The 14824-nt window shown below is 45.0% G+C and overlaps 1 protein-coding gene across 16 annotated transcripts in view; it reads left to right on the top strand.

Annotated features, from left to right (window-relative positions):
- RFT1 (RFT1 glycolipid translocator homolog) overlaps window positions 1-14824 on the top strand; it is a 49311-nt gene that overhangs the window by 5099 nt on the left and 29388 nt on the right. For all 16 annotated transcript variants that reach the window (XR_014232813.1, XR_014232814.1, XR_014232815.1 and 13 more), the window contains 5 exons: window positions 830-946; window positions 2376-2565; window positions 3455-3556; window positions 6963-7100; window positions 14011-14089. Coding sequence is in view for 4 of the 16 variants with exons in the window: in XM_082348210.1 (XP_082204336.1) it covers window positions 830-946; window positions 2376-2565; window positions 3455-3556; window positions 6963-7100; window positions 14011-14089 (626 nt within the window). In the remaining 12 variants the exon portion in view is untranslated. The remainder of the gene's footprint in view (window positions 1-829; window positions 947-2375; window positions 2566-3454; window positions 3557-6962; window positions 7101-14010; window positions 14090-14824) is intronic.

A 14824-nucleotide genomic window follows, 5' to 3' on the forward strand; every position in this document is an offset into this window, starting at 1 on the left:
CTTGTAACAGCAGGAAGGAAGAGGGCCAAGGCCTCTTAGGTACTCAGACTTTAAAGCAGTTTGGGCCTCTCCCCACTGGCTTCCCCCAGATTTGCAGATCCCTGCATTGACAGCCCTTGTCTGGCCTGTCCACTTGCTTAAGGTATAGTTCAGTCTCATTGGGACAGAAGCACTGGGTCACAGAATGGTCCCTGGACAACCTCAGGTACCTTAGCCCTGGGCCATCCTCCTTCTGGCTTCATCCAATCAGCTGCCTGTTGAGGAAGGGGAACTGTAGCTACTCTTTGCTAAGGTGCAGGAGGGTCCACCTAGGTAAGCCCGCCAGGGGGAACGTGGGCAAGCCTTGCCCATCTGGGTTGCAGCAGCCCCAGTAGTGGTTGCCAGCCTCATTGCCTGTGTTGAGATTCTCCACTCAATAGAGCCTTAGCTTCTTTCATAAGGGTCATTAGGTCACCAGTCTCAGGGTGGCCAAGAGGCCCTCTTGCTGTGTGGGGTCATATCTTGTCCTTTTTTCCTCCTTATGGTCAGAGCCACATCTCTGTATAGACACAAAGGCTGCAGGCTTTGGGGGCCTCTGTAGCAGTTTCTGTCCTAGGCATAACTCTCTGTAGGCACACGCTCATATGTCCCTTGTTTGGTTCCTAACTCTCCTACGGTATGGATCAGATTAGCTGGGGAGGGGGCTTCTGTAAGAAACCATTGCCCCCCGCCAATCACCACCAGTGATTTATGACCAAGACTTTTCCTCCTCCTGATTGCTGGCAAAATCCCAGAAGTTGTCTCTATGAAAAAACCAGATGTCATGTTGATTTCTGCTTTTCCTTTACAGGCTAACACTGCTTTACTCTACCACCATCTTCCTGGCCAGAGAGGCCTTCCGCAGAGCATGTCTGAGTGGCAGCACCCAGCGGGACTGGAGCCAGACCCTCAACCTCCTGTGGCTAACGTGAGTTGTGCTTTGGCCAGAGACAGTTTCATGGAGGCAAGTGTGATAAGTGTGAGAAATTAAACAGCAACACTTGCCTAAAGCTGAATAGTTTCCAGCTTGGGTTTTGCAGTGGGCTTCTGGGCCCTTGGCGTGGGACAGGAAGGGGAGAACATCTGTGTGAAGGAGCATCCCTGGCTGTTTTCTCTCTGGATGGCCAGGAGCCAGGAGGAAGCTCCGGGTAGGGGTTTCTGTGCCACGTTTCTAACCCCACTTCTACCCCCTTTGGAGGCTGTTTCTGCTATTTTGATTCCCGCTGGGCCTGTGCCATCTTTCTTATTCCCAACCTTTTTCCTTAGAGTGTTTTCTGCGCTTTTAACAGCCACTTATTATTTTTTGAAAGCCTTTTTAGGATTTCTTTGTATCGCTCCTCAATTTTGTTATGTTGATTTCAGTTCTGAGCCTTTTAGAATATTCTTGAGGACCAAGTACATCAGCTAAAAATTGTAATGGCTTTTCTGCAGTTCGATCCCTGCCGGGAGGGCTAGTGATTAAAATGGTTTCCCAGTCCTGCCCTTGCATAACTCCTTATTACCTCATGGAGATGACTGTCATAAGGGCTGGTAGGTGTTTATTTTATTAGAGGAATGACTGTTAGCCACCCAGTCATATTGAAGTGCTCTCTGGTCACACCTGAAGGGATACTGTGCACTGGACTACCAGTTATTTGAGGTACAAGGACCAGCTGTATACCATCCTTCAGTTATTCTAGTGCAAACAGCAGGCACTTCTGGGAGTTTTACTTACGAGTCATTGTAACACAGTGGATAGGAGTGCAGGCTTTGGAGTTAGATCAGGATTGGGTCCTACTTCTGCCCTGAATAGCTGTCTATGACCTTGGCCAAATTACCTGATACTTGTCAGCCTTAGTTTCCTCATCTTTTAATTAATTAATTAATTAATTAATTAATTTTTGGCTGTGTTGGGTCTTCGTTTCTGTGCGAGGGCTTTCTCTAGTTGTGGCAAGTGGGGGCCACTCTTCATCACGGTGCGGGGGCCTCTCACTATCACGGCCTCTCTTGTTGCGGAGCACAGGCTCCAGACGCGCAGGCTCAGTAGTTGTGGCTCACGGGCCCAGTTGCTCCGCGGCATGTGGGATCTTCCCAGACCAGGGCTCGAGCCCATGTCCTCTGCATTGGCAGGCAGATTCTCAACCACTGTGCCACCAGGGAAGCCCCCTCATCTTTTAAATGGGGGTAATGACAGAGTATCATTGTGAGGAATCAGTGAGATAAAGGGAGTGAATCATATGCCTGGCACGTAGTAAGTGCCTGAATAAGTGGTAACTATTTTTATTATGACTATATTTCTTTTCTGTTCAATGTTACTATTTTAATATATTTTTATTTTTATACTTAGCATATTAAGAGACATTTTTTCCCTTTTCTAGAGTCCCTTTGGGTGTGTTTTGGTCCGTGTTCCTGGGCTGGGCCTGGCTACAGTTGCTCGCAGTGCCCGATCCTGACGTCATCCCCCACTATGGAACTGGAGTGGTGTTGTTTGGGTTCTCGGCAGTGGTGGAACTTCTGGGAGAGCCCTTCTGGGTCTTGGCACAAGCACATATGTTTGTCAAGCTCAAGGTCAGTGTGCCTTCTGCTGTGAATGAGAAATGAGAAGAATAGGAGAAAGAGTGGTTGTGTTTTTTTTTTAATTAATTAATTTATTTATTTATTTTTGGCTGTGTTGGGTCTTCGTTTCTGTGCGAGGGCTTTCTCCAGCTGCGGCAAGCAGGGGCCACTCTTCATCGCGGTGCGCGGGCCTCTCACTGTCGCGGCCTCTCTTGCTGCGGAGCACAGGCTCCAGACGCGCAGGCTCAGTAGCTGTGGCTCACGGGCCTAGCCGCTCCGCGGCATGTGGGATCTTCCCGGACCTGGGCACGAACCCGTGTCCCCTGCATCGGCAGGCAGATTCTCAACCACTGCGCCCCTAGGGAAGCCCGAAAGAGTGGTTTTTAAAAAATGCTTTTATAGGAGAGAATGGTCTTTTCAGATTTGCATCTAAAAAAATATTTGGAAAAAGGTAACATGATCAGTTCAATTCATTCACTTGAGATTTGTCAGATGAGTTTGGTTGAAGTTTACCTCTGCTACACTATTAATGAAGAACAGGTTTTGTTAATAGGGAAGTTATTAGTGTAAATAAGAATTTAAAAGGACTTTTTCAGATTTTTCTAGTGATTCTATTTAGTTGTATACAAATATTAACTTTTCATCTTTTAAGATATATTATTTGATACATACAAAAGAATATAGTGTGTAACATATATGTAAATCTTAAAGCACGATAATATACTGAAGGTCCATGAACCTACCACCCAACCCAAGAAGTAGAACATAATTAATACTGTGTCCAACCATATGCCCCACCCCTACCACCAGGGTAACCACTATCCCAGATTTTCTGGGATTCCTTTGCATCTTTAGTTTTTAATAATGTTTGTAAAGTGTACCCTTTACCATGGGTTTGCAGGTGATTGCTGAGAGCCTGTCAGTAATCCTCAAGAGCGTCCTGACAGCTTTTCTCGTGCTGTGTTTGCCTCACTGGGGACTGTATATTTTCTCTTTGGCCCAGGTAAGAGTTATGACTTTTAACTTTTGTATAATCTCTGTTTCTCCATCTGTTTTTTACTTCTTGTTTCTGTTACTCCGTGATTTACATTTGCAGTATTCATGCATGTGGAGAAGGCTGGAAGCTCTAGAAAGATGGTCTTGGCACTGCTTCTCCTCTGGCTGCCATTGTCCATCCCGCTGCATACACTGACACCACTGGTGTTTGTGGGGACCTGGTGAGGGCCACATCCGGCCTTGTTGGCAGACATAAAAGCTCCTTTATACATTCTGTGGGCAAGCCCAGCCCGTATCAAACTGATCTTTGATTGTCTGACAATCCTATGGAGGAGAGAAAAAGCAGTAAGGGGGTGGAGTGGGAATCAAATTGCATGTGTGTTATTTTCCCTGGATTTCAATCAGTTGTTTTCAGAATAGCAGGAAACTCTGCCAAGCCTGTTTTAAACTTAGATTGAAATCTCTCATAATTCAGAGGGTGTGAATCAAGTCATAGGAGGTACGTTTTCAGTTTTAGCAATTTTGGCTTCAATTCCATCTCATTTTCTAGTTCTAGTTCATATTTCTAGTTCTATTAAAAATGTAACTACAGTACTAATGCTAATTTAGAAAATGAAAAAAGATCATATAGTTATCAGACCATCTCATAGTACAAACTACTTTGTAATTTTTCTTAATGTATTGGAAGACAAGTTAAAATTCTTAGTAATGATTTATGTGAAAATGTTTCCCATGTCCTAGGCAAAAACTACAAATATTTCTGTGAAACACAGAAGAGCTAGATTTAAAATTATAGATTAAGAATGAGAATTGCTTCCTAAAAGCAGCTAGCTACAATTGCATATTTTAGAGAAGTTATCTCTGATTATTTTTGCCATGTTTTATTAGATCTAGAACTACAGTTCTCAACATTCATCATTGTTTGTGATTGGCTCTCCCTAATAGGATAGGAGGGCAGTAGAGATGCCCAGTTATTGGTTGACTCTTCTTGGGAAGGTTACTTGCATTATGACTTTCTCGTTGTCGTAGTTCCCACCCAGGATACGTCATAGATCATAGGTCAGCTAGGCCAATTCTGAGTTTATTGACATCCTTATCATAAGATTTCTGAGAGCTCTTCTCTGGTACATTCTCTGCCAGTCTCTGTGGGAGAGGCCTAAGAGCCAACAGCACCTCATATCAGCAGGTGAGCCCCACCTATGGCGCTAGGATTCCCCTTTCTCCAACCTGCCTTCAGGTTCCTCCTTGAACTGCCCCTCTCCCCATGGCATCATAGCTCAAATAAAAGAGTCACTCTAGAATATATAAAGAAATCTTACATCTCAACAACAAAAAGACACACCATCCCAAAAGTGGGTCAAGGACTTGAATAGATATTTTTCCAAAGAAGATACACAAATAAATAGCCAATAAGCACATGAAAAGATGCTCAACATCATTAGTCATTAGGCAAATGTAAATCAAAACCGCAATGAGATGCCACTTTACAGCAATTAGGATGGCAATTATCAAAAAGATAGAAAATAACAAACGTTGGTGAAGATATGGAGAAATTGGAACACTCATACATTGCTGGTGGGAATGTAATATGGTGCAGCTGCTGTGGAAAACAATTTGGCAGTTCCTCAAAAAGTTAAATGTAGAAGTGCCATATGATCCAGCAATTCCACTCCTAGGTATATACCCAAAAGAACTGAAGATGGGTGTTGAACAAAATTTTGTACATGGATGTTCATAGTAATACTATTCACAATAACCAAAAGGTGGAAACAACCCAAATGTTCATCATTTGATGAATGGATAAACAAAATGTGGTATATCTATAAAATAGAATATTATTCAGCATAAAAATGAAGTACTGATACAACATGGATGAACCTTGAAAACATGATACTAAGTGAAAGAAGCCAGACACAAAAGGCCACCTATTATATGTTTCCATTAATATGTAATGTCCAGAATAGGTGAGTCTGTAGAGACAGAAAGCAGGTTAGTGGTTGCCAGGGGCTGGGGGAATGGAGAGTGACTGCTTAATGGGTCCAGAATTTCCTTTTGGAGTAATGAAAAATGTTCTGGAATTAGATAATGGTGGTTATTGTATAACATTGTGAATGTACTAAAAGCCACTGTCATTATGTGCTTTAAAATGGTTAAAATGGTCAATTTATGTGACTTTTTCCTCAATTAGAAAAAGGGGAAGGGATCATGTAGTTAGGATACTCTGTAAAGAGGTTGTTGCTCTTCCCCAGGCTCTGGTCAGCAGGAAGATGGAGAGAGGCAGGGAAGGGGGCTAGAAAAGGGTGCTTGTTACAGAGGATGTTGGCATCAGGTGGTGTGGCTCCCCACAGCGCTGCTTGTGTCTTAAAGGGTTTGAGACATGAAAGAAGGAGAGTGGATGGCGAGTCTGTCCTCAGGCATGGATGGGCGTGGAGAGCAGAGGAGCCTACACCTGCTAAACCCAGACTCCTCTTAGTGCATTTACTAAAGGAGCAGCCTTGGTGTTTCCAGATTGAAAGTGGGGCCTGGAGGTCCCAGTACTTCTTAAGCTAGTGTGCACTGTTCTCAGGGGGAGAGGGGATAAGGGAGCTTATGAAAAGGGGCTCTTCAGGTTTTTTTTTTTCCCTGCGATGCCACGCAGCTTGTGGTATCCTATTGTAGTTCCCTGACCAGGGGTCGAACCTGGGTGCCCGGCATTGGAAGTGCAGAGTCCTGACCACTGGACTTCTAGGGAATTCCTGAAAAGGGTCTCTTTGGATACTTCTCCCCAACCTGCAGACAAAACCCCAGGCTGCTCCTCATGGCCAGAAGACATCTTTTTGTCCTAGATGGGAAGAGGAAGTGGTGGAGCCTCTTAGCACCCCGTCCCTCCCCATCCTGTAGTAGCTCTTGCCCTGCCCATGCGCTGGGCAGAGAGGAGAGCCAGCAGCTCAATTCTGCTTTTTAATCGTAATGTCACAGGTTTCTGGGGTTCATGGAAAATCCCCAGCCCTAGATGATGGACAAGTCCCTCGATACTAGCACAGCCGGGACACATGGATTCTCACGGTGTTCTGTCTAGGTGGGAGAGCCATCCCTTTGTCCAAACACGAATCTTTGGAGAACGTATCTGACATTGCTGTGGTGGTTGTCCTAGTGGATGTCTGTCACGGAACTTATGTTCTGCCTGCCTGGAAGAACTTCTGTTCTCCCAGTCAGGTGAAGTGTTGTGACACCTTCCCTAGAGATGCTGCAGTGGAGCTGGGTCATACTGAGTAGTGCTGTTTTCCAGAGGGTGAGGCATTGCTCCATAGAAAGTACAGTTAATTAAGACAGTTCTATTTCTTGACTGGCCTTTGAGGTCAAATCTATAGGTGTATCTTAATTATGCTTACATTAAAACAGTGTAATTTAAACCCATTATTTTCTTTTTTCAGCTTTTCTATACTGCAGTTCTCGTGCTCTGCTATGTTATTTATTTCACAAAGTTACTGGGCTCCCCAGAATCAGCCAAGCAACAAGTTCTTCCTGTCTCCAGAATGACAGATATGTTACCCAGTGTTACGAGAAGTAGAGTAAGTAATGTATTTTGTCTGTTATCATTTTAATCACAGATGCTAGTTATCCTTGAGGGAAAGAAATGACAACCTTATTGCTTATTGTTATAATAATAAAGATAATTTGATAACTCATGTCTATGGAGTGCTTGTTATGTGCTCAGCCAGGGTTTCTAAATCTTGTCACTATTGACAATTTGGGCCAGATAATTTTTGTTGTGGGAGCTGTCCTTTGCATTGTAGGATGTTTAGCAGCGTTCTTGATCTTTACCCACTAGATACCAGGAGGTACCACCCCCGAGTTGTAACAACCAAAAATAATCTCCAGACACTGTGGAGTGTCCCCCAGGGGACAGAATTGCCCCCAGTTGAAAATCACTCTGCCAGCCCCTGTGCTGGATGATTTACATACCTTATTTAATGCTTATAACAACTCTTTGGGGCTGACATTATTATTTCTATTTTAGCGTTGAGGAACTGAGGCTTAGCAACTAAATTACCTGCCCAAGGTGAGGGTCAGAGTGAGGACAGGAGCTGGAGTGGCATGAATCCCAGCAGAGCACAGGGCTCTCACCACTGTGCTCACTCTCTCTGTTCTGCTGCGTCTCTTGGTTTTTCCCGGGACTGACCTCCAGCACAGATAGTCTGGAGGGTGCTGACAAAGCAGGGAGGGCCCCTGCAGAGTTCCTTCGCCTAGTGTCAGGCTGCTCTCTCAGGTGATCCGCTTCCCCACGTAGACCATTGAGGATTCCAGAGGCTGATGTATGAGAGCAAGGCATAATCTCTTTCTACTCAACCCTTCAACTTTCAGTCCATTTGACTTTTATCTCCTGACTCTCGTGGGGTCAGTGCTAGTGTCTCTAGCCCAGGAGCCGTGCATGTGATGTCTTACCACATCGCCTCTGCACAGATGCTCTGTGACCTGCTCCATCTGGGCTGATGCACTTTCCCTTTTTCTCGTACTTATTTGCTTTCTGGATGTGGTGCACTTAGTTGAGGTAAGGCTTCAGCTGGACTTCTCCTTATAGCTCTTTTGTGATTACTTGAAAATGTAATAAAGTATTTGGGACTTAAGTCTCAGAACTTAAGGAATCTTGTTATGCAACTTTTCAAGAAAAACGAGAAATTATGTAGCAAAGCCAGGTATGTTCTTATTTGTTAGATGAGAGTTCTCCATTCTGATCAACTAGATCTTACCTTTAACCTAAATCAACATGACAGTTTTTGGATACCATGGTGCCTTATCTTCAGGCCTAACAGATCAGGACTCCAGATCACTTCTCTTGCCTGGAGCTTCTGCTCCCTGCCCACAGAGCGGGTCTGAGAGTGCAGAAAAGTCCCCCTCCCTGAGCGCTCCCCAGGGCCCAGCTGTACCAAGCCTGGCCAGCTTTTCATACTGGACCAGCGCCTGCACCCAGCAGTATTTTGGGAAGGAGCGTTTTTACTGTTAATACCGGCAAAGAGAGAGAGGGTAAGGAAAAGAGTCTGACAAGTGTGTACTTAACCCTGTGACGGGCTCAGAACTCCAACCTTCAGTTTCCTTATCTGTCAAATGGGCATAATAAGAATACCTCCTTCCTAAGATGGTTGTGAGAGCCAGATGAGATGGGGCATATAAGGTGCTTAACACTGTGGCCTGGCATGAGTGCACATCCATACGTGACAGCCCACACCATCACCAGCATCTCGCTGCTGCTCTGAGAGCAGGAGTAGCTCCACTCGAGCATCCTAGCCAGGCAGACACTGATGACATTGCTGAGAGCTCAGCGGTTTCACCTGGCAGTCTGTCCCGAAAGTACCCATGCTCATGTTGTCAGGACAGAAGTCTTGACCTTAAGAAGGTTGGGTGTACCTGTCACACACGATGGTGGCAGCGTTCCTGCTGACAGAACACAGCCCCTGCTGGGTGTTCTCTGGGATACAGACACGTAGGAAGGTGACTGCTTAGCCTCAGGGAGCTTCCTATGCATTTGGGAGGCAGTAGATACAGATCTGAAGCCTGCAGGACTCTCTCCAGACCTCAGGGTCCTCACTTTTAAGGTGAGATTGTTGGTCTACACAACCCCTTAAAGACTTACAGAATTCTGTGAAGGTATTTGAACTTTGACAAAGAGCCGTTTATAATAACTGCCATTGACTACACACTTACTCTGCGCCCGGCCTTAGGCTAAGTACTGTACTTGGACTTCTGTCCTTAATCCTCTTAGTAACCCTATGAGGTAAATACTATTGTCTCCCATTTTACAGGTGAGAAAACGGAGGTTCAGAGACATTAAGTGACGAACCCCAAATCACACAGCTGGCTTTGGACCCACTTCTCTCTAACTTCTGTCTGTGGAAAAACCTTAGTCTGTGTGTTTAACCTTTATGCTATGAAGCCTTCCAAAAGAAATTGGTTTATTGCCAAAAGTAATTATTTATTTACTTAAAGATTGGGAGATTCCAGGTAGAACAATTCATTATTCAAGTTTACTTTTTTAAAGAGAAAAGAAACGAGCCAAATCTGAATGCAGTGGATGACTACACCAGCGACATGCCTAACTCGACTCTCCAGAGCAGCTTTCTGCCCTGGGGGCTCCCTCCTACGAAACTGGTCAAAAAATTGCATTCACAATCAACTTGACCAAATTGGGAGATATCTTGCCTCCTCTTATAGAATTCCATCTTCTTTTTTTTTTTTTTAAATTAATTAATTAATTTTTGGCTGCATTGGGTCTTCCTTGTTGTGTGTGGGCTTTCTCTAGTTGCGGTGAGCGGGGGCTACTCTTCGTTGTGGTGCGTGGGCTTCTCATTGGGGTGGCTTCTCTTGTTGCGGAGCACGGGCTCTAGGCGCACTTGCTTCAGTAGTTGTGGCTCACAGGCTCTAGAGCACAGGCTCAGTAGTTGTGGCGCGTGGGCTTAGTTGCTCCGTGGCATGTGGGATCTTCCCGGACAAGGGCTCGAAACCATGTCCCCTGCATTGGCAGGCGGATTCTAAACCACTGCGCCACCAGGGAAGTCCAGAATTCCATCTTCTTTAATGTTACTTATTTAGCCTTAAAATAATGACATCTCAAATAACGGCTGCCTTTTACATCTTTTCTATTCTTTGACACTTCTGAGTGATTTAATATGAGAGATCAGCTAATAGTCAAGTAAAGCTGAGGAATTTAACACAGCAAGCATGTACTAAGCAGTATCCTGTCTTAAGCACTGTACCAGGTGCCCTGAGCGGGGTCCCTGTGCTTAGAACTTGCACTGTGGTGGGGAGATAACATGTGTACTCTGCTAACTACACTGTGTGTCTAGTGTTAACAAGATAGAAGCACAGAGAAAGAACTGATGAATTCCATCTGCAAGTGTCAAGGAAGGCTTCATGGAGGAAGCTGCTTTTGAGCCGGGCCTTGACGCCTGGGCGGGCAGAGGCGAATGTGCACGTGTGGTAGAAATGAGCATTCGTGGCTGTAGGAAGGAAGAACATTTGCTCAGGGCCTGTTATGTGCCCATCACTGTGTTGGAATTGGGATTGCAGAGATGACTGGGTCCTTAGGTTTGTTGGACAGCTGGGGAGGGGAAAGGTGAGGAAGCAAAAGGGGGAAGGAGGTGATGGCGTGCTGGTCTAGAGCCGGGTAATAATGCCCTCAGTGCTGCCGAGTGCAATTCAAGGGCAGTGGAGCCTAATGAAAGGTTTTTGAACAGTACCATGGTCTAATTGCTGGTGTTGAGAAACTTACCATCTGTTACAGATTTATCATTTCTAGTTTTCTCTCATTCAATGCTCATACCAGCTCCAGGAGATAGGACTTCTTATCCCACTTTGTAGGTGAGAAAACTGAGGCTTAGCAAAGTTAAGTATTTTGCCCATGGCCTTCGTAGTCCGTAAGTCAGGAGCTGTAGGGAATTCCCTGGAGGTCCAGTGGTTAGGACTCTGCGTTTCCACTGCAGGGGGCATGGGTTTGATCCCTGGTTGGGGAACTAAGATCCCACATGCCGCCGTGGCCCAGCCAAAAAAAAAAAGAAAAAAAGGGTAAGGAATGGGACTTCCCCAGTCTCACCCCTGGGTCCAGTGGGTGAGACTCCATGCTCCCAATGCAGGGGACCTGGGTTCAATCCCTGGTTGGGGAACTAGATCTCGCATGCATGCCGCAACTCAGAAGAAGCCGTCATGCCACAACGAAGATCCCTTGTGCTGCAACTAAGACCCAGCGCAGCCAAAATAAACAACAACAACAAAAAGTAAGGAGCTATAGTTTGAGCCCCAGTCTCTGAGCTTGACTCCAAAGCCTGAGCCCTACCATGAGGAGAGAAAAGGTTGGAAGAAGATCAGGAGGAGGCAGTGGCAATCATCTATCACTTTTCAAGTGATGAGGACAGTGGAGGGTGGGTGGAAGCGGGAGCATGGACGAAGCCAGGGCAGTCGACAGCCCTGGAGCGAGAGGGAGAGGAAAGAGTGCTGTGTGGGGTATGGAGGTGATGGAGGGCAGGGGACAGGACCGTGGCCCTGGTGACTCTTGTCAGTGTGGTAAAGATGCAGCTGGTTGGACCATTCTGAGTCAGAAGAGTTTGGAAAGTGGAAGAGTGACTCAGGTTAAAGCACAATGAGCCCCTGAGTTCTGATTCCAGACTTTCTCTGGAGGTACTGCCCATCACCTTTCCCCATCCGTACCTCAGTTTCTCCATCAGTACCGGGAGGCAGTGGAATGGCTTGTTGGTCACGGGATTCTGGAGAAATTCACAGCCTGTAGACCAGCTCAGCAGCTCAGCAATACCAACCTAGCTCTTGGGGAAGAGGCCTCTTTTGACCTTCCCAAGTGACAAATCCATTTAGAACAGAATGATAAAAGCCCGAAGAGTGCTTCTTTTTCTACCACTTAGCAGGTGCCTCTGAGAAGAAACCCAATCTCTGATCAGACTTCCTGCCTCTGTGTCCTTAATGAGCATTTTGGAGTTAGTAAGCAGTGTGGCCATTCCTTCCAAACCATGGGTCCATTTAAATTGAAGGCATTAGGAGAAAGGAATGCTCAAGTATAAGCTTGAAGATCAGATGCACTGTCATGATTTCACTCGCCTAAAGAACTTTTTATTTATTTTTTTTTAAAGAGCTCAGCCACCTTCCCAAATCAATTCATAGCCTAACAGCAAGTAGGCTTCACAAAAGCCTTGTGGGCCCGCTGTAACTGTTCATTTCCTTTGGAAAGAGCACAGTTACTGCTTTGCAGATCACACCCCTCGCCCCCTCCAGAGGACCACCTGGCATGGAGGGGGCAGACTGTGAGAGAGAGAAGGTGCTGTACCCAGGCTCCCCTGAAGCCAACTATGGGCAGGATCAGTGTACGAGGATGACATGGTCCACAGTGCCCCCTAGTGGTGTAGGGAGGTCTGGCGCTCTTTGTTCTGGGGAAAGGAAATGCCCAATTTCCTTCTCACTGAGGAAAATTTCCTCCTGGACTAGAGCTACCCCTGGCATTCAGCTCCAGGTCCAATGATGCACTGAAGTCAGTGTGGTTTGGCAGGATTCAGAACTGTCCTCCAAATCCGGAAGAAAGGTTCTGAAACCAAAGGGTGAGGAGATTTGAGGACTGGAAATGACCCTTGCTTTCAAAGGGTACTCTGGACTTGCCCTGTCCTAAATGGTAATGTGGACAGGGCAATGTGGCTACAGAGCATTTGGAATTGAGATGAGCTGTAAGTGCACTCAATACACACTGGATTTCAAAGAATTAATATAAAAAATATGAAATGCTTCTAGTATTTCTTTTCATGTCGCAATGATCGTATTTGGGGTCAAATCAAATATATTAAAATGAATTTCACCTGTTTCTTTTTACTGTTCACTGTAGGCTGCTAGAAAATTTAAAATCATATATATGGCATACATTATATTTCTACACAGATGGGCTTTGGGCCAAGAGCAGGGGCCCATGTGACTGGGACAGGTTCTACGCCTGCCTTTGGGCCAGCTTCCATAGCTAAAGTCGACCTTTTAGAGAGGTGAGGTGGGCTTGGCCTTGTGATTCACCCCTTTCCTCCTAAATAGCCCCCTGAAATCCCACCTTTCAAAAGTCATCAACTGAGTTAATAAGAACTTTCCAAAATGCAGGTACCCTGAGAATAAGAACCTAACACCTAAACTGAATATTCTGGAATCCCAGGATGCCTTCATGTTTGAGGAGGGGCCCCTAGAAGGAACTGGGAGGAAGTAGAAAAAAAGAAGTCATGTCCAGCTAGCTTGCCCCTCTCCTGCATTTTGTGGTCAGCTCTCTGGCTTTGAGGCTACCTGTCTCTTACAGGTTGACCTCTGCCCTTCCTAAGCATTTTCTTCCTTCTTACCCTCCTTGTCCCTAGGAAATGGGCGGTTTGGTGCTCCCCCTGAGAGTTTTAGAAGAGCCATATCAGAAGTTTGTTTTTTGTTTTTGTTTTCCTTTTCTCTGTCGTTCCAATTCTATGTGGTTTAACTGACCTGGAAGGCCTTACTTTCTTTTGAAATATACAAGCCAAGCTCATATGCTTTCTGTAAAGGGACCCTGGCTGGCTAAATAGAGCACTAAGATGTACATTGAGCAGACTTTGCCCTGCAGCTTGGCATGCTTCAGACGTCTTTTAAGGAAAGAACTGACTGTGAGCTGTGTGTGTTCCATGTGGTCAGCTTACTCTCTGGGCAGCAGCAAGGGGACAGCACAATTCTTCAGGGGTCTCAGTGAATGAATCTTGGGCAGGCCCTACAGGGAGGCTCTTCCACCCAGAGACTTTGTCTTCACATTTAGGAATGTAAGTTCTTTGCCAGTATTTGTTGGATGTCTTCTGTGTGCTTAGCAGTAAATGAAAAATTAGTGGGGACTATCCAAATTGGGATTTAGAGACCAAACTGAGTTTGCCTCTCATGTAGTATTATTGTATTCTTAGACTTGGAATACCTGGAGTTTTTGTTTTGTTTTGTTTTTTCTTCTAGGCTTTTGTAAATTGGGAAGAGGCTAAATTGACTTGGAGTTTCTTCAAACAGTCTTTCTTGAAACAGATTTTGACAGAAGGTAAGTAAAAGTTCTCTCTGAGCAGTCAGGAAGCCGAAGTATCAGCCAGGGGATTCCATAGAACTGCTGATTGCCTAGATGCAGACCACCTGCTGCCTAGAGCCCCCAGGGCAGAGGACCCTCAGAAATGGGAGTTTTTTAAACAAGGAGAGGAAAACTAACATTTATTTAATTTGATACTTCAGTTGTCTAATTTAAATCTCCCCACAGCCTTGTAAGAAAGATATTGTCCCCATTTATTATGGATGAGGAAACTGAGGGTCAGTGAGGTTACATAACTTCTGCAGGAATGAGGAGCAATTTAATTTGAATCCAAGTCTAACTCCAGAACCCATGTTAACAGCGTTTAAACAAATGTATTATAAAAATATTATATCAATTACAGAAAGTTTGGAAAATACAGAAAACTATCTGTAATCTCATTTTCCTAACTTTTTATACACTTCTTTTTCTGCACTTTTTAAGAACCAGGTTTTTCTCATTTTATTTTCTTTAACAATAAAATTCACCTGTGGGATAGTTTGGTCGGCCTTCCAACTTCTCGGGACTTTCTAGTTTAACAGTGACAGAGCTCTGAAGCAGAGGGCAAGCCAGGAGCTGAAAGTATATGTAATTTTTCTATATATATGTATTGGTTTATTTATACCCAGCTTTAGTTCAAAGAATGAGATTGGAGGTGGCTATAAGCTGCTGAAGGTAGTAGTTTCTCTCTATAAATTTCGTGTGTCTGTACAT

This window comes from Balaenoptera borealis (genome assembly GCF_965194805.1).
Source record: "Balaenoptera borealis genome assembly, chromosome: 12".
NCBI lineage: Eukaryota > Metazoa > Chordata > Mammalia > Artiodactyla > Balaenopteridae > Balaenoptera > Balaenoptera borealis.